General features: G+C 40.7%; 1 protein-coding gene across 13 annotated transcripts in view; it reads left to right on the forward strand.

Moving 5' to 3' along the window:
- Nucleotides 1-18,931, forward strand: part of TCF12 (transcription factor 12) — a 170,014-nt gene that overhangs the window by 145,755 nt on the left and 5,328 nt on the right. For 6 of the 13 annotated variants that reach the window (XM_061347478.1, XM_061347480.1, XM_061347479.1 and 3 more), the window contains 7 exons: nucleotides 1,624-1,702; nucleotides 6,339-6,412; nucleotides 7,334-7,405; nucleotides 8,131-8,337; nucleotides 14,867-14,981; nucleotides 15,804-15,975; nucleotides 17,258-17,490. In XM_061347478.1, the coding sequence (XP_061203462.1) occupies nucleotides 1,624-1,702; nucleotides 6,339-6,412; nucleotides 7,334-7,405; nucleotides 8,131-8,337; nucleotides 14,867-14,981; nucleotides 15,804-15,975; nucleotides 17,258-17,490 (952 nt within the window). The remainder of the gene's footprint in view (nucleotides 1-1,623; nucleotides 1,703-6,338; nucleotides 6,413-7,333; nucleotides 7,406-8,130; nucleotides 8,338-14,866; nucleotides 14,982-15,803; nucleotides 15,976-17,257; nucleotides 17,491-18,931) is intronic. The other 7 variants (XM_061347484.1, XM_061347489.1, XM_061347483.1 and 4 more) reach the window with 5 other exon arrangements.

An 18,931-nucleotide genomic window follows, 5' to 3' on the forward strand; every position in this document is an offset into this window, starting at 1 on the left:
GTAGTGTTTAAAAAATTGGACTAACAGCTCCGAGGTTTGGCTCTGCAGGCTCTCAATTGTGCAGCTTTTGTCTAAGAGCCTTTTCATTAGACCCTGGCATATTGGCATCCCGCTGATTGGAATGGACCATGACTGATAGGAGGAGGAGTCTCATTTGTTGCAGTAAAATGAGTCATGTTACCGTTTAAGCCTGGCAGAAGGTGTCAGGGTTGTTCATCATTGGTCATTTAACAGCACAGCGGCCAGGGACTGAATGCAGAATGAATTCTGACCTCGTCTCTTAGTTGTGGCTTTGGTATAATGGAGGTTTTCCCTCATACAAAATCAGCAAAACAAAATCAGCAGGTAGAGCAGTGGAAACCAGCCAGTCTCAAAGGAAACTTCATGGCCTTTGTTCTGATATAATTTTAATTTTCTGTATCTTACCTGCCTGGAACTCTGCAGTTCCCATACTGATACCCAGGGTTTATTTCTACACTCGTACGCAATGTGTGAATTTCCTACGGTGGTCTGAGGCGGTTTGTTCTTTTAAATATGCTTTTTTTCTAGCATATATGAAATGGAGAAGGTATTTCCAATAGGGAACTGGTGGTGTTTTCTAATGGGAAAGTGTGATAAACCAAGAAGGACCATGTGGTCTATTAGGTCCTGGTTTTGTCAGTTAGAAAAATACAATATGCGACTTAACCAAGTCCCAGTTTATTGTCAGCTAAATGCTGAAATGTCATATTGTCTGTGAGAAGAGACATCAACCACACTGCCAGTGAAGACTTTGTAACTGCCATCTGATGACTAACAAATCCTGCTCAAGCAAAACAGGTTTGAACTGGTGACCTATAAAAATACATTCTAAAGTCCATAGTCAGCCCTTAAAGTGGTTCAGTTGCCTTCACAAAATGAATTTTCCAAGAATCTTAGAATTCTAAGTTTTAATTAAAGCTTTAAGCATTATGTCTTCTGTTTTTATTAAGGCTTTTTAATTACATTAATAGCAAGGAATGGATTGTTGCAAGTTGAGGTTTGGTATCTCAAGGGAGCAACTGATACAGAAATAAGAGGGAAAATTTGTACGCACTGCAATACAATAGGAAGGGCAACAAAATTTCAGATGGTTCTCATTTGGTAGGTATGTAACTAGGGCTGAATGTTTTCTTGGTATTTTCTCTTGTGAAGGCTTAATTTCTAGAAGATAACGTGTTGACTGCTAAAATCTTTTCTCTCTTTAAAATTTGGGAAGTCATTATTTCTTCACATTTTCCTGAAGTTTTGCTTGTTATAATTATCTTTGTGCTGTTAACTCTTATGTATATTGTTCTCCTTCAGTGACAACAAGGCTGTAATTTCTGCTGCTGTTGAAGTAGAAGGAAGATCAGTTACACTCGTGTTGCTATCAAATACAGGCTGTGCTTATTTTGACAGCTGCTTGAAAATGAAAGTTCTCTGGACATTTTTAGAGGCTTGAGTGTGATAAAGCAGAGCTGTGATTGAAGGATGAAATTGGGGTTTTTATCAATCCAGCATCATGAATGACAATTAAAAGCATGAAAAGGAATCCTAATAGCTATTTTCTTTACTGAATATTATGGCATGTATTGATACACAATCCCTTTTGTCTGTTGTTAGATTTATTCTCCTGATCATACCAGCAGTAGTTTCCCATCGAATCCGTCAACACCAGTTGGATCACCATCGCCTCTTACAGGTAGAGACTAGCCATTTGTCAGTAACTCGTTTGTTGTTTTGAAAGCCTCCTGTTTTGAATCCCAGTGAAATCAACAGTTAGATTCCTTGCAAAATTACTTCTGCATTTTGTTTATATTTCCGTTGTACTAAGTCCAGATTTAGAAATCCAGATTCTTAGCCGGTTTGTTACGAGCATTCACTTAAATCCTGGTGACAGGCTTTTAAAATTAGCTTCTTAAAATAATCTTTGACAACACTGAATGACCATACACAACCATAGCTATAAAGATGTCTGTACAGATCTGTACCGTTGGAGAGAATTAAGAGTGATTTGGTTGGTTTTGTTGGGTTTTTTTTAAGCTATATGCTAAAATTCTGTGGCAGCTTTCAGTGACAAACACGGCAGATGTGTGTTCCCTCTAATGAAAATATAGTAGCTATGAGAGTATCCAGTTTTTACACAGGATAGCTTTTCATTCGTATCTCTCATGAATGCTTTCATTCTATGGGAGAAGAATTTCTGGCATTTTTTGAAATAAATGCTCTGTATTGCAGCCACCTCTGTCACCTGTGCTTTGTGTGTTTGTAGTGTGAATGTGGGAAGGAGCATTCCAGTGTGGAGATGAACTGTGGGCAGCTGCCTACAGCTATTAGTGGGTAGTGCAGCTTTCACAGACACTGTGGCCTCAGCTGTCTAGTAAAAGTTGAACAGCTGTTCTCCATATAGAGAGGGCTGTGAAAGCGCCATTGAGTTAAATTTGTTGTTTAACAAAGAACTAGAATTACAAGCAAGATGATGTAACTTTAACCCTGTTCTTTCCTGTAGTGCCATTAGTTAAATTATTTAACTTTTATCCAACAGTCTGTTTTTCCTTTCTCTGTTGTTTAATATATCCCTGCAGGCTCCAGGCCATTGGTCACTTCTTTCAATAGTGTTTAAATTTTCTTATTAAAAAAACCCAAAATTAGCCTGCAGTGAAAGGTGCACAGAATGAGCTTGGCTGGACACTTCTGTAACCTAGAGCAATAGTTCGTTAAAGTTACGGCATGTAAAATGCAGCCATGGACATATGTAAGTGAATATACAGACTACATGCAGTGTCACTCAGAAAACCTGCATCTTTCATACTTGACTTATGTTTAATGGACACTGCTCTGGATTTCTGTGGTCTTAATGGATTACTGAATATCTGACATGGTATACCTGAGCAGCTGCTTTCAGCATTTCTGTAACTGAAAAATCTGTTGAATTGAGTGAGGATGGGATTCATGGGCTTTTTGATTCAGTGATTGCAGTTGACAAAAAATGTTTTGTGTATCCTTGTTGTCCTGAAAAGGTAGATCAGACCAGAAAATTGTCACTGCTTTCTTTTTAACATCAAAGCAAATACTGAAAATATTTTGTGGCTGGAAGAAAGAAGTTCTGACAATTCAAAGTATTTAAAATGTTTAAAGCTCCCAACTGGAGTTCCCTGAGCAGATACTACACCTGATTTTTGTAAGTGTGAAAGCGCCAGCTAATTCCTGGGTTTAGAATACAAATTTGAGGTCCCTGAAATGTGAAGCTTCCCTTTGCCATTGATGCCTTTGTCTGTTGGAACCTGTATCAAATGTAAAACTCTCCAAAATTTGCATTTTAATTTGTGTTCATTATTCTGGATTCTGATGGCTAAGACAGTAGTAGATGCAAGCAAATAATTCTAAAATCCTTCTTAGACACAAACTTAGCATCTGCTTTACGATTATACCCTCCCACCCCCTTTAATTTCAGTGATACAGAATTTATCAAGCCTTTGGTAAATTGCTGCAGTAGTTAATTACCTTCATTTATGAATCTGGACTTTTATCTTTATTCCCAGATGAGTCACTGAGAACACAGTGAAGCACAATGTAAAGTAATTACTACTACATTTATGGCTGTTGATACTCCTGGTAGCCATTTTCTGTCCTGACCCAAAAAGTTATTGCAGATAACACAAATGTTTTATGTACGCTAAAATAATATGCTTTGCAGCATTTTAGCCTTCATTGTGATTTTCCTCTTTTTGCAGTTAGCTCTTTGTTTATCTAGCATTCTTCTTATTATAGGTTTGAGTGAGTCATAACTTGCATATCCTTTAATTGTAAATTACAGTAGGAGTACTCTGCCATTTAAAGCATTGAGAGATGATAGCTTCATGACACACATAGATAAACTCATATTTGACCATTTGGCTGATACATGACTGAATAAGGGTAATGACATTTTTTAATTAATTTAAGTAAAAGCTTTGAGAACAACATGATGAAAACCCCCAAGTACTATGAGACAATAGCATATTTCAGCTTCCCTGCCCTCATTTAATTTCTAATTTTACATAAACATGCCCAGAGCTTAGCTTCTTGCATAGTTTCAATGATTGTGTATATGTATGTAAAGTTTATATACGGATCTGAATGGTGGGAGCCTTGGTATTTTAAGAATCCTCCTCCCAGGATCATAAGTATTCAGAAGGCTTCAGTTGGTTCTGAGGGTACAAAACCAGCCCTGTGTGGACTCTGATGCCGAGTGTGTGTTTGAAAGGAGAGCCAGAGGATTAGTGTTGGTAGTAGAAGAACAATACTGGAGTGATTACTATCGATGACCCCTGTAAATCCTAACACTTGCCTGGCTTATTTGTATTTTCATGCTGCTATGTTGGTGCTGCACTAAAAGCTGCAGTTGTTAATTGCAGGGCTTGTGGTGCCAGGATGCTTTCTAATATAATTGGTGGATTTCATGCACAAACTTCTAGGAGGGGGAGTGAAATGAGGAAGGCAGGAAATCAGTGCCATCTGGCAACCTGTGCAGACATGGAGACAGAGTATGCCACCGTGCAGAAAGAGCACCAGCATTACTAGAGGTGTGATTAAAAACTGCAGGTTGCAGTTGAGTGGTTCGTTTGACAGGAGTTTAGTATTCCCTCCCCCCCTTTTATTTTTTTCCTTCCTTTGTGAGAAGTCCCACTCAGGAGTTTCGTTCTGGGCTTACACTAAGGAAATAATAACCTTTTCCCATTAAAAAAGCCCCCCAACAAACTCATGAGACAAGGTGAACAGGCATTGAGCCTTTGCTTTCTTTTCTTAACTGGTTGCCTTTCTGTTTGCCAGCCAATGCTTTACTGTAGGAAGCAGCACACTCACTGTTAGTAGTGAGCACTCACTAAAAGCCCTGACTATGGTCTTGTCTCTAAAAACGGAGTTTTGACCAGATAAAAATTTGGACCTTATAGTGAGCCAGATTATTCTAAAGTTGTTCCATTAATGCTTTGCAAAAATAAGTGAGACTCCAAGCGTCATTCCAAAGTTCAGGAACGACAGTAATGCAGAGGGGAGACTACAGATCCAGACCCAGAGTAGCTGTGTGAAGTGAAAATTGGTAATTATAAACTTGCTCACTGATGTCGCTGTATTTTAAAAGAGAATTCCAGCACAGTTACGGCAGCTCTGGGCTGCTATGAAACTGGAGATGGTTTATTTTTTTTTAATTAGAAAGGAAATATTTAGGTATTTTAATAGCTATGCAAGCTGTACTCTTTTTGTTATATAAACCCCTTTCTTTAAGAGGTAACTACTTGCAGCTCTTCGAACAAAGGAACTGTAATGTTATTAAACCTTTTCCCAGTTTTCCAGATGTACAGCTCTGGCTGTTATTGAAAGAACAAGCCCACAGGCTCTTCCTTTAATGAGCTGCTTTGGATTGTACGGCCATAATTTATTAATGTAATTGCTTTATTATTACATTTGTATGGCTGAAAGGAAGCTGTCTCTAATGGCCACAGAATTTTGTGTAGTATCTTTATAAAAGATGCGTTATTAGTTGGTGAGAAAAATACATGTTGACTACTTCAGGCTTTATTTTAAAAGTACTTCTTTATTAGCATTTCACATCTAATTATTTTTAATTTTTACATGGTAATTAGGTATATTTATGTCGGATGAGAACGGATATGGATTTGAATTTGCAGTGTATACGTAGTATGGATGTAATTGACGATCGGTTGCACAGTCAGTATTGTTTCACTGCCAATTTGTGTGCTGCAGTGTATCTGAAATCACAAGTGGGGCTTACTTGAGTGTATTTTTACTCTTCTAAACTAGAAATGCATTATAGCCTAAAATGGTATCATGTAGAATGAGATAAGGTAAATCCTTTTGATCTGGTTTTAAGTTTTCTCATTTAGTAAAGAGGTGTCATAAAAATGGTTTTCCAGTTATCCTTAGTTCAGTGTCCCTTTGCTTTCTTTAAATATTTTTGTGGTATATTTTAACGTTATTAAAGATATGCCTACGTATACTGAACATAACCTGAAGAAGGAGTTCAGCAACCCTTGCATGGTGACACTGGCAGAGGGCAGGTATTTCAGGTACTCTGTGTGTGTGTTTAGTCCACTTTTGTGTCGTTTAAGTACTGTGAAGATGTCACTGCTTTGTCATCGACAATGTGCCTAACCCTACAGATGCCAGGATATAAAAATTATCCCTCTTCAAGGCAGAATGAAGGAATTTGTCCTCCTTTGTGTACCCATATGTTAGCTTACCTTTACGCAGAATGATGGTTTTGAGTTGAGAAATATCGCGTCGTTGCTTCCCACTTCTGCTGCATAAATCTCTGTTAACCTAGACGATTTTGACAGGTGCCAGTCAGTGGTCTAGGAGTGGAGGACAAGCCCCCTCATCTCCAAACTATGAAAACTCTCTACACTCCTTGGTAAGAATTGTTGAAAGCAACACCATACTTTTAACGTAAGAGCTGAAGGCTTGGTTTTGTATAAATCCTGCATATCATTAAAGGAAACAGTAGGATAGCATTACAAATGAATTCTTTGCTAACAAATGGCCTGTTCAGTTGAACAATATAAGACGTGCAGGGTGTGTCTTTCACCATCTGTTCCTTGGGCATCAGGCTTCTGTGCTGAGGACAGCTGGTGCTAAAGCGCTGTTATGAGATTCTCGTACCTTTTCACAAATCCATAGCTAATTCTTATCTAAAGTTCAGTCTGGAGGAAAGATAAAGACTTCATGCCTTTGCATTTACTTGTCCTTCCCCTCCCTCCCTGAAATGGTAGCCTCTTGGGCTCACCTTCACTACACTTGTCATTAAAGTACTAATATACTGTATTTGTAATTATTATTTGTTATTGGGGAGTGTTCATTTATTAATTAATGAACCATTTTACAGAAAAAGACCTGGGAAATCATCTACAGCATTGTAAATTTTCTTCCTTTGAAGATTCAGCAGAGGATTTAAGTTACTGACTTCTTTCTTAAATTCCTGAGACAGGATCGGGAAGGAAAAGGGAAAAATTTGAGGGGAGGCTTTGATTACCTGTTAATATTTCTAGTTTCCACAGGTGAAATTTCATTTTCCTGTCTAACAAGAACAAGTTTAAGTCAAATCCGTTTCCTTCAATATTTTTGCAATTAAGTATAATTGTTACGTACATCTTAAAATCCTAACAAAACTGCAGTGTTAAGTATTAGCCTTTTCTTATCTTAATATAATCAGATCTCTGTTGCATTAACTTCACTAACAATTTATTGCTGACATGCACATCAGCTGTTTCCTCACCTCTTTTTTGAATTAATCTTAACCTGTGCTTTGCTTCCTGTTCTGTCTTGACTTTGCCAGAAAAATCGAGTTGAACAGCAACTTCACGAGCATTTGCAAGATGCAATGTCCTTCTTAAAGGATGTCTGTGAGGTACTATTTCACTTTAGATGGTGCCTTTTTGTGTTTCAATTAACGCTTCCTTCGGATTCCCCATTAAAAACTTAAATTAGCATAGCATATGACCCATCTTCTGACTCCAACATCCTGCCATTTCAGTTTCTGGAGAGCTGCAGTGTCAGAATTGGTTTTGCTTTGGGGTTTTTTTGGTCTTTTTTTTTTCTTTTTAAAGGAAAGTAATTTAAAGACAGACTCTTCTGCAGTAACGTACAGAATTCACTTTTATTTCTGCAGTAGCTGATGTGTTTAAAGCTCCACTTTAGAAAATGATAGCTCCAAGTTTTGTCCAGGTTTTTTGTAATACAGGTTCTCAAAAAGCCACTGCCTCTCTTTATTGTTACCAACGTGGTGAGGCTGATTTTATGATCATTCTTTCTCATCTTTTATTAGCTTATTTTGTAGCACTTTCTTTTTCTTTGTTCATGCCATATAATAGAAGCTGAGTAACATTAACCTTGTAATAAGATTCACTTTAAAAGCTGCCACCTATTTGTGGAATGAATGCTATCTTGAGCAAAATCTCCAGATATCTTTTCTTTTTCCTGTTTGTTGTAGTGCTGGTAGGTGCTTTCAAAGTCTTTGATATACGCATTTCTTCTTCTGTCTTTAATATCTCTGAGGTAGAAACTACTGCGGTATAATGAGCATGCAGGTTTATTCAGTAATAGCTGCTCCTGTCCCTCTTTAAATTCTAACAGCAGTCTCGAATGGAGGATCGCTTGGACAGACTTGATGATGCCATCCATGTACTACGAAATCATGCTGTGGGGCCTTCAACAAGCCTGTCAGGTGGCCATGGAGATATACACAGTTTATTGGGACCATCCCACAATGGGCCAATTGGAAGCCTGAACTCAAACTATGGAGCATCTAGCCTTGTGACAACCAACAGACAAGCGTCAATGGTAATGGTATTTTTAAATGTGTATTTTTATGCATAACAGCTTCAGCTGATGCATTTGACTTAGCACAGAGCCTAGTGAGTTACAACTGGAGAGTAAGGCCAGCATTTATCAGGAAGAAACTACTTGAGGCTCCTGCGGAGGAAAAGGTGGCAGACAGCTTGCACCTGCTATGGGTTTCAAATTAGAGGGTTAGGGTGGGGGTAGAAATGAGGGGGAGGAGAAAGATGGGAAAACTTAAACTTGGGCCTGGTCAGTGGCCCATAAAATCCTGCTGTGACCATATGCAGAAAGCTGAAACTTTCTGCTGAGAGCATTTCAGCTTATACATGCATTTTTTCCAGATGTGTAATAATTGGCAGAACAGTTTTCTCCTTGAAATGGTGAATAGGGAGATTGAATGGGAAAAGCAGTCAAGAAGGACTGAATTTCAAGTGTTCTGGTCTGGAAAAGCTGTTTATTGTAAATTGGAACTAGTCTTCAATAGCAGATGCTGGCAGAGGACTGGGAGGAAGCTGTTGGAATGTGGAACCATGGTGTGCGCAGGCTCAAAATGTAAACTTTTTTTCCTAAATGAAAAGGAGTTTGAGCACAGCTGTAGTGTAAGTAACAATGAAGAGGAAACAACTTTTAGATTAATCCCCAAGAAGAGTGAAATAATTCAATTCATCTTTCGTTTCTTTAAAAAAAGTGAACTGTCCTGAAAAAATGTAGTTGAGCTTTTTATAGATCAGAAGTATGTTAAAAGCATTAGACAGTAAACGAAATCTATTTGTAGCATTGCTCACCTCCCCTTTTTCTTCCTTTGCATTCCTCCCTTCTCAAGAACGCTTAAAGGAAAAAGGGCTTTTTAAAACATGCTTATTTTAGTGGTGCCATGTGTTTGCATGTTTACAGCGTAATTTTAAAGACCAGTTACATGCTGTGAAATTTTCTGTCATAAAACAGATTCACAGCTGGGCACTGTGTGATCAAGGCAAAACTTCACCTATCATCAAAATAATTAGGTACCCCAATTGCTGAAGGGTTTGTATTCTATAAAACTGAATTAGTTCCAGGCTCTCCCATTCGCACGTCACACATCCATTTATATTAATTTCAGAACCACTGCAGTAGACATCAAAAAGAACTGGTTACTTTCTATAAGCTGTGTGTGTTTGGGGGCTTTTCAAGGGGGGGAGTGCTTTCCAACACATACCCAGCTTTAGGTTTCTATACAACTTCACCATTACAGTTGGTAATGAAGGAAGTGATGCATAAATACTTCAGAATTTTTTCCGAATACTGCCTCATATTTGAAGAATGCTGTTAAAAGGGAATGTTCTGCAGTGGTCTGGAGTAGACTGCATCTAGTTATACAAAAGAAAACTTGTTTTTTGCTCGGTCTTAATGACGTTGGGTAGAGTGACTGAAATTGCAGTGGCAGAATTGTTCTCTCTCTGTCTTGTGGAACCTTCTGGTGCTGCTAAGCCAGATCCAGTCAAATGCAGAGAGTGCTGCAATGTACACAGAAATCTGTTTCTCTTTTAAACTAAGCTATGATAAATGTTTTATCAGCTTGGTTTTGATTGAAATAGGTGTCGGTGGAAGATGACTCCCTCGGTCTGCTGTAGTTTGGTGTAGTTATGCAACTTAAATGTAATCTAGACTTGAGTTGCTACCTAATGATTGACCTGCTGTTTCAATTGAAAGATGGTTGCTCTCTGTTTAAAAACAAATAACTTAGATTACAAAAATGAAGAAAAAAAAACCAACTCAACAAACCAGCACTTGCTTTTGTATTTCATCTGGCTGGGTGAAGCAAGCCTGCAGATCAGTTTTGCTTGAATAGTGAGTCAGCTAAAGAATTCCTTGGATTAACCCTAATTTTGTTACATCAGAATAATTGGCTCCAACAGAAAGCATCCTGTCGTGGCCTTGACCAGTCCCCAGCGAGTGCCCTTTGCCATCATTTGCAGTCGCAGGCACTCGGCATGGCTTAGGATGGAGCCTGAAAGACGAACAGAGCAGAGGCTGGCCTTTCTGGCTGTAGAGGAAACTGAGCGGTGTTCGTTAATGATGACTGCATTGCAGTAGTGCCCCCCACTTAAAGAGGTGCAATTCTTGCGTTATTCAATAATCAGTTAATTTCAACCTATACTTATTTACTATTTGTATTTCTTGGAATAGTAAGTGTAGGAGAACAGAGAATCTGACACCACCTGAACTGTAAGGTCTAGGCTTTGTTCAGAAATTAAAGAGTGCTTTACTTCAGAGAGCCTCCAGTAAACTTTGAGAAGATGATGTACTGGCTCTCACAGTGGGAAATGTGAACATCAGTGCAGGTGTTTACCTGGTTTTGTTTGACATGTTCGGAAGGGGTTTAAGTCAAGAAACGTTCATTGGGATTCAGCAGTGAACGAAACTTCCTTGTTGGGGGAGGGAGGCGGGGGTGTCTCTTCATACAAAACATTTTTTCTCTGTAGGAAAAAAAATAGAAAAGAAGTTAAATTTAATTTCCCTTGAAGATGATGATCTTGGCAGAAGGAGCTAGGAAATGAGTAATTTAACTCCTTTTTATGTAATTAGTGTAACCAGACATGGTTTTATTTTAACATTTGCTTAATTTTTGAGCCAGATTTATTTTAAAACTCCAGTTGACTTCATTTCCTGCTCGCTCTGAATGGTCTTGTTTTCTTTTTAGCTGGGCTGGCCATTAGACTTATTCAAATAGATTTTTAATATCTCAAACTCATCAAATATTTGCTAAGTGGCCTTTGAAGTTGATTTGTATTTTATTTCATGTATTATTGAAAAGTTAAGAAGTAATACTCTTTTTGTTCTTATTCAAGCTGCTTTTTATTTGTCATTGAAGTACAATGGAAAAAGAACAGCCTGAATTGATTAAAAATAAATAAATAAAAGGCCTGGAAACTCGGTTAAGGATGAAACTCAATCCTTAAGTCACAGGGTTTTTTCCAGGTGTAACAGGAATCCAAGAAAACTGGACAATCTCCCTCTTCTTACCCTGTGTCTGCTGTGCTGTAAGGGCAGGACAGGGCAGCAGGAGCCGCTTGGCCAGCACCCCCCTCTGCTCTTGCGCAAAGCCCTTCCAGGAGCTGTATTTCTAAGCAGAGCCGATGCTTGCACTGAACCACTTTGAGCTGTCCCAAGCGTAAAAATCTTGATTCCAAAGCCCTCTTCATTGTCTTAACTATGTTCACCTCGGTTAAAATCATATTACTGGTCAGCTGGCGTGGCTTGAGAAGTGCTTGTGTTCTGAAATGTGCTTATGTAAGTCCTGCAGAAAATACGAGCAAAGACTGGTTTGTCAGGAGCTTTTCCGTGGGTTTTTCAGCTCTCAAAAGCTTTTATTGCCACGAGTTCAAAACTAATAACGAAACTGAAGTGTGAGATGCAGGCCCCGCGTTAGCAGAGCAAAGGTCCTTCCTCTCACCACGTGTGGCTGCGGGACGGATCTCCACATGTGCAGCACTGTGCTGCCAGTTGCCACGATCCGTCTGGTTTTTGTTTAGTTGCCAGAAATACTGAACTGCTTTTCTAGTTTCAGCTCCCAAATGTTACCACTTAAACAGACTAAATAAGCTCGGCACTCACGGGTTTGTTTAAACGCGCAAGTCAGCGCGGCTGCAGACTGGCCTCTGCGCGAGTCTCCTGAACTGCAGAGCCTCAGTTCGCACGGTAAATGAGGCACTGAAGAGCCGGGACAGGACTTCGGGCTGTCCCTCTGCTAACCGTGACCTGTTTGGTTTGCTGAGAACCCGACACACGCGTTACTGTGGCTGTGTAGGGAGGCTGTACGGCGGTGAGTGGTTTCGGTGCGGTTCTAGCAGGCGCTGTGTGCCAGGACGCCGCGGCTCTCCCCCCCCCCCCCGGCTGCCATTTCGCGGCCCCGCGCCGGGCCGAGCTTTACCTCACGGCGGCCCCTTGGCGGGCTCAGCCCTCCCGCCTTTGTCGCGCGCAGCCGCCGCCTCTCGCGGGCGGAGGCGGGGCCGAGGCGCCCAGCTGTATGCTAATGAGGGCAGCGCGCGCCGCCCCGCCCCGCGCAGCTGGCGGGTGCCCCGGGCCGCGGGAGGGGGGGGAATGGGGATGGGTGACAGCGGTAACGCTGCCGAGAGGGGGTGTGCTGGGGCACAGTGCCCTGCGCAGGGCTTAGAGAGAGCGCGGGGTTGCGCTGCGTTGAGATGTGAATGGAGAGAGAGAGCCTCTGCTGAGACAGGCAAGCAAACCCGGGTGTTCTGAGCTCGGCCCTTAAGACACTTAAGGTCCAGCCCGGTGCCTTGAAGCAGGCCCAGATTAGCTGTGCTTACAGGGAACAGCTCTGGGCCTTCACATGGGGTACAGGGGCTTTCAGCAAGCCGCCTGGTTTAGGGATTGTCTGGATGGGATTTTCTTGCACGTCACAGATCAGAGATGAGCGCTCATGGCATAGTCAGGTTTGTGACACCTGGCTCTTCAGATTTCTGTATCAGTCTTGTTAATCTAAGTTATATGCTTTCATTTTGTAAGCCTGTTTCAAAGGCCTGGAACATGGACTTGAATTCAGCTTTTATTCCCGGTCTATTTCCTGCCTGTATCAGAACTGATGTGCTTATCTCTCCCTTCTAGATTAGCACTAGATCTGGAAGTTGCCAGGGTTCTGGCAGCTGCTTTGTTTGGACACAGCTTCAAGAATTTTTGCCTTCTGTAAGAACAACGTTTTGGAACAAACGTGGCCCTAAAGTGATTCATAGTCTGGAGTTTGAATAAAAGCACCCTCATGCGTTAGGATTTAGCACGAGCAGAAAAACAAAATCACACACACAACCGGCAGGGCAGGGTTAGGGGAAGACTCGGGTTTGGAAGTGCTCTGTGTAGAGCAAGCTTCACATTCCCGTTGTAAAGAGTGTTGTCTCATAGGCTGGAAGACCCGGGCTCTGCTCTTTGCTCCTAGTGAACTCTCAAAGCACTGCAGGAGCCGAGATGACTGCATCCATAGTGGAACTTCTCACAAACAAAGCCTATTACACACACAGGAAGATAAAACACACTTTAAATAGCAACAGATATCCCGCAGTATACAAGAGATTTTCTGCAGAACAATAGGTACGGATAGCAGCCTGGAATGACCTGATATTAGTTAAGGGGGGGTTCCCCCTTTCCTTTCTTGTTCCTGTGTGTTAGCTTACAGGAACGAGTGTGTATTAAACAAAGGATAAACTTGCATAAGGGCATTTATCTCTCTCTGGGTAAAACCCATACTAAGACATGAAAGGTAGAAGCTGCATTAATTACTCAAGAGGGATTCAAAGCTCAGCAGTTTACTAGGATTGAAGGATTTATTGAAAAACAGTGGTTCTCATGTGTAACTCCAGGCAATAAACCTATTTAATTAAAGGCTTAATCTTCTAGTTGACATGTTTGCTACTGTTCCAATAAAAAGCTTCATCTGTAGCCAGTTTTTGTAACTATATAAATAATAGTAGAATCCTCAGCTTTGTTAGGGTTTTGTTGTTTTGTTGGGTTTTTTTTAACTGTATAATTGTATTGTGGTTGTATTATAAATATTTAAAGGACTTTTGTGTCTTTAGGAATCAAAAGCTTTAAATACCCTGCATTCCAGATTATTTAAATACAGGCAGTGTGTCTGTACCTTTGCCTTTCTCAAACGAAAGAATATGACTTTTTTATAGAGGTTTGCATTAATAACAGTGTTCTGTCTTGAGCAGAGTTTTTAACAGATTTGCCTGTTCAAGCTGGGCACAGGCACTCATCGCTGTCTTGGCATAAGTACTGTTAATCCAAGTTTATGCTTCCTCTCAGTGCTTGCTGCTTGGAAATTTGATCATGATGTATTATGAAGGAGCAGATTAGAAAATACTGAGAGGTGGTAGGAGCAGTTAGATGCCTGGGTTATTTTTGTATGATAAGGTTCTGTAATGGGACCAAGATAAATGTATTTAGCTGAGAAAGGAGGAAAACGAGAGGGAATTACTCAAGTGAACAAAACAGTATTTTGATATTAGATCCAGTTCTGCCTTAATTCTGTTTCAGCACAAGTGAGGAGATGCTGTTTATACATCTGCGTGTCTGTGTATGTGAGCGTGGGGCAGTATACGCACCTTAACACACAGGGTGAAGACGATTATTCCCCATGATTTAAGGATCAAAATGTTATGTGTATTGGAGTTGCTAGTTGAATTAAACAATCAAAGGTTAATCAAGTCTTAACACCCCTCAGGTATAAACCAAGGAGAAAACTGTAGTGTTGTGTGGGAAAGTAGTGGAAAACCTTGTTGCTAGGTTGCTGTGTTATTCCAAACAGGTGTTGGTCACTGCTTTGCTTGAAATAACAGCTTAATCCCATGTGGTGTGATCAAGTAGTATAGCATAATAGCATCTTCCAGCTAAATCTTTACTTTTTCCTAGAACTTTCCTAGAGCTTTAACTTGGGTTTGTAATCCAGCAAATACTTTGTCTTTTAAACTTATGTATCTGGACTTTTTCTTTAAAGCACATCTTTAATGGAAATGTTTGCTTTGCTTTGCTTTAGGTTGGGGCTCATCGGGAAGAAAGTGTCAGCCTCAGCAGCAACCATTCAGTTCTTCCCAGTGCAGTTTCTGCTCAGAGCACAGAACTAAATCATAAAACACAAGAAGGCTACAGAGGTAACTTTCCAGTGATTTTAAATGGGGTCTGCAGTAATCCAGAGCCAGTGAGGCTGTAAATCTTGGTAAAATTGCATCAGCACAGGGAATAGAGACATGGATGAAGTTGAGAAATAAGAAATTAATTATAAATGCTGTAAAATGCTGCTGTGAAGGATCCCTGCAACAGTTTTCAGGGCATCCCTGTGTCAGACTTGACCCACTATAATTCCAGCAGAAGACCCTGCATTACAGCCATGTTCTCTTGGCTTGAAGGAGCCGTAATGGCATTTGCAGTACGGCAGCCATTTCCGAATCGGCAGGAAGGGCTGCAGAGGGAGCTGAAGGCAGGTTTCAGTCTAGCTAATAAAAGGAAGTCCTTCCATACAGGTGTTAAAATGGTTCCCTCAGTTTTTAGCTTGAAGTAGTAAGCTATAGAAGACACAAGTCGGTTTACTCGTTAGCGTGCTTGCACCATTCAGGGAGGTGCATGTTTCACGTTTGATCTAAGCCCAAGCCTTGATGTCAGTGCTAGCTCTGCCCTAAAATTTGCAGCCCAGACATAAGGTGCAAGTTTCCTTACTTCACTGAAGTCCTCTTGTCTTTAACAGTGCTTTACTGATCAAGCTGCTCTGAATTGTGATCCCTTTACAACCCCTGACACATGCCCAGTTACAGCAGTGTTACCAGGATTTCTCTTGTTGCTGTTGCCAGAATGTAGTTCCTCCTGTCGTCTTCCCAGATTCTGTGCTCAGCTCTGGCCTCCCATTGACAATATCTGCTTGAGATTCTCTTTGGCATTTCATGCCTGTGATACTCACAGTGATCTCTGGTTCCCTGCAGCATTGTCAGGTGGCTTACAGAGCCAGTCTGTGGCTATAGGTCCAACAGAAATCAAGTCTGAACATAAGGAGAAGGATGAAAATATACATGAACCCCCCTCATCGGATGACATGAAATCAGATGATGAGTCCTCCCAGAAGGATATCAAGGTCTCATCTAGAGGCAGAACAAGGTGGGTTGCTGACATGTCCTAGAGAATTTGTGTTTCCTTAATGCTGTGTAGCATGCTGACCTTATGTTTGATGAATTTATTTCAAGGCTTTTGAATTACCTCAGTGCATCTATTAATAGACAGCTGAAACAGATAAACAGTTTAGGTATTTGTATCCACTTAAATACAGAATAGAGGATTTTCTGGGGAAATCGCTTGAAAAGTGTGCATTCCCTTACGTTGGTGCCTTGCTTGATACCTGCCTGTGTACGTATAAGTGGGGTAAGATACAGAGAGCCCTGCCCAGCATAGAGAATAGGAGAACATTAGAAACCTGCGATACTTTGTACCTGGGCAAGGGCTGCGCTTCTGAACTTGAGCCAGTGGTGATGAAGAGCGGCAGCCTGGTAACCCTGATTCATTGGGTACGTAGTCTGTGAAACACTTCTCCCCTTCCAAGGCACAGGCAAAAAACCTGGAGCTGATGCCGAGTAAAATTCTTCTGGATCTGCCTGACAGGCCTGAAACAAGCATTGACATTTAGGATAACAGTACACAATGAGAGTTTTGCAACAATTGGCAGCGCAGTCTGTATCATCACATGTGTCTAATGGCATTTTAGCGTGTTAATTTTAGTTAGAGCAGAGGTTCTGCATAGTTTTAGACTGAATTGGACAATTCTATATTAAAAAAAAGGCTGTGGAAGTTAATACAATAATTTAAAGGGATACAAGAATTCTGATTAGAACTGATCAGCTCTACACTGGGTATTATTAGATGACAGAATAGTTCTAAAATTGGCCAATAAGGTCTTTAACAAAACTAATACTTTTTAATAAGCACAGTAAATTGAAAATTACCTTAATGCCTTCTTATATAAGCTGATATATTGGAAACTGGCTGAACTACTTGTTGAAAAGGCTTTATTCCTCACCTGATGAGATGGCTGAGTTACCTCTTTGCTCCTCATTTCTCAGTGATCGAGTGAAGTGGTAGTTTTGCTTCAAGGGGCAGTGTGTTGCCACTACAGATGCCTAGAGATGTTTGCCACCTGTAGACAACATCCTGTGCATATTCTTCAGCCAGACACCATTTAAAACTTACTTTCAGAAAGAGGCAGGAACAGCAAGAATTACCTTGAGTACTTAAGCGCTGATTTGGAACACTTCCTTAGTTATCTAAGTCGATTTCAATATGAAATAGATTATGCAGAAAAAGTTTAATTTCATCAACTGAAAATTTTGAACCAGCAGCACAATCACTTGTGGTACTTCAGTATACTTTTATTTATGCTTTCTTGCAGCAGTACTAATGAAGATGAGGATTTAAACCCAGAGCAGAAAATAGAAAGAGAAAAGGAGAGAAGAATGGCAAATAATGCTCGAGAACGCTTGCGTGTACGAGACATTAATGAAGCGTTTAAAGAACTTGGCCGTATGTGTCAGCTTCATCTGAAGAGCGAGAAACCCCAGACGAAGCTGCTTATTCTTCACCAGGCTGTGGCAGTCATCCTCAGTCTAGAGCAGCAAGTGAGAGGTAAATGATTTAAAGTACTGACATACCTTGCTTTAAATTGTAACAAGCACTCACGTAGTAGCACAAAAGCTCTAACAAAAATATGAGACCCATTTTAAGACATACCATATGTAACTGAAATATTAAAATGCAGTGAGTTTAACCATTTACTTAGGGATTTGCATTCAACACATAGTGGGGAGGAGAGAGAAAACCTACTTCAATTGAATCAAAGACACATTAAGGTGTAGAGGCACCCTGCTTGAGCTTCTGATCAGCCCTGAGTGGTTCAGGCAGTTGGATGAGATGACCTTGTAAGTCCTGTCCAACTGAAACAGTCTGATTTGTGTAGCTGGCATGAGTGTTCCATCAGGTTTTGCTCTCTTGGGCTGGTGAGTAGCCGTCTTCCTCAGTGTCCTGCTGACAGAAGTGCATCGAGTGACTGGAAAAGTCTTTCCGATGTGGATGACATCAGTGGTCGTACTTGCTTAGCGCACGACATCTTTGAATCACTGATGCCACTGAATGATGTCAGTGTTTTATTCTTGTGTATCCTATTTTTACTTCCATTTCCTGTTTCGTTGCTTGTGTTTTGCACAGATCAAAGCAGTAGTTCAAAGTTCAGTGGAAGTGACAAAGGGAGTAACTCAACACAAGCTTATGTACTGTGTAGTAAGGATGAGATGCTGTGTTTTCAGGTGGAGTTTTACTGACCTGGGTTTTAATAAAGGCTCACAGTCTCCATTCAGAGTTCTTCCACAGAGCAGCTAACTGCTGTGCAGACGAGGCACCAAGTAGTGCCATGGCAAAGCCCTTTTTGAGCATCTCTGAGACTTTGACCTTGGGAATTGTTTTGCTCTGAAAATGACGTCTGGAAAATAAGGTTGAATATTACAAAGAAGTCAGAATAACATTAATCAAGCATGGCTTTTAATGTTTAAAAACCATCAAGTCCATCTCTTGGCTCTCCCAGATTCTGTCAGTCACAGAAAGCTCTGTGTGAAAACCAGTAAAATCACTTTTGCCTTGGTCAGAGGTTGCTTCTGAACCTTATGTCTCTGGTAGAAATCTTCTTCTGTATGTACTTACAGTTAAATTGGACCTATTCTGCAGGCAGTGTAAATAGAGAGCTTTTCCTTCCTCATGTGTACATCTCAGCTCCTACTCCCCATGCATCATAAGCACATGATGCCTCTCGTGCAAGAGGCTGCGCTCCCTGTTTGTCTCTGCGTCTTTCTTAGCACCTGTTCCTGACAGTGAGTGACCGGAGCTTTGTGTGGTGCCCGGAGGAGCTTTCACCAGTGCGTTGTATAATTGCATCAGCCATTTCCTCTCCCTGCTGGTAATGAGGCTTCTCATTCTGTGATTGGTGCTATTCAGACTGAAACGTTTCAGATTTTGAGCTCTAACTGTAGGCTAGCATTTTTATCTCCGTTTCATAAATCGCTGTAAATTAACTTCC

The sequence above is a fragment of the Neopsephotus bourkii genome, unplaced genomic scaffold, assembly GCF_033783945.1.
Source record: "Neopsephotus bourkii isolate Nb327-2 ecotype Australia unplaced genomic scaffold, CSIRO-AGI_Nbou_v1 NB_318, whole genome shotgun sequence".
Lineage (NCBI taxonomy): Eukaryota > Metazoa > Chordata > Aves > Psittaciformes > Psittacidae > Neopsephotus > Neopsephotus bourkii.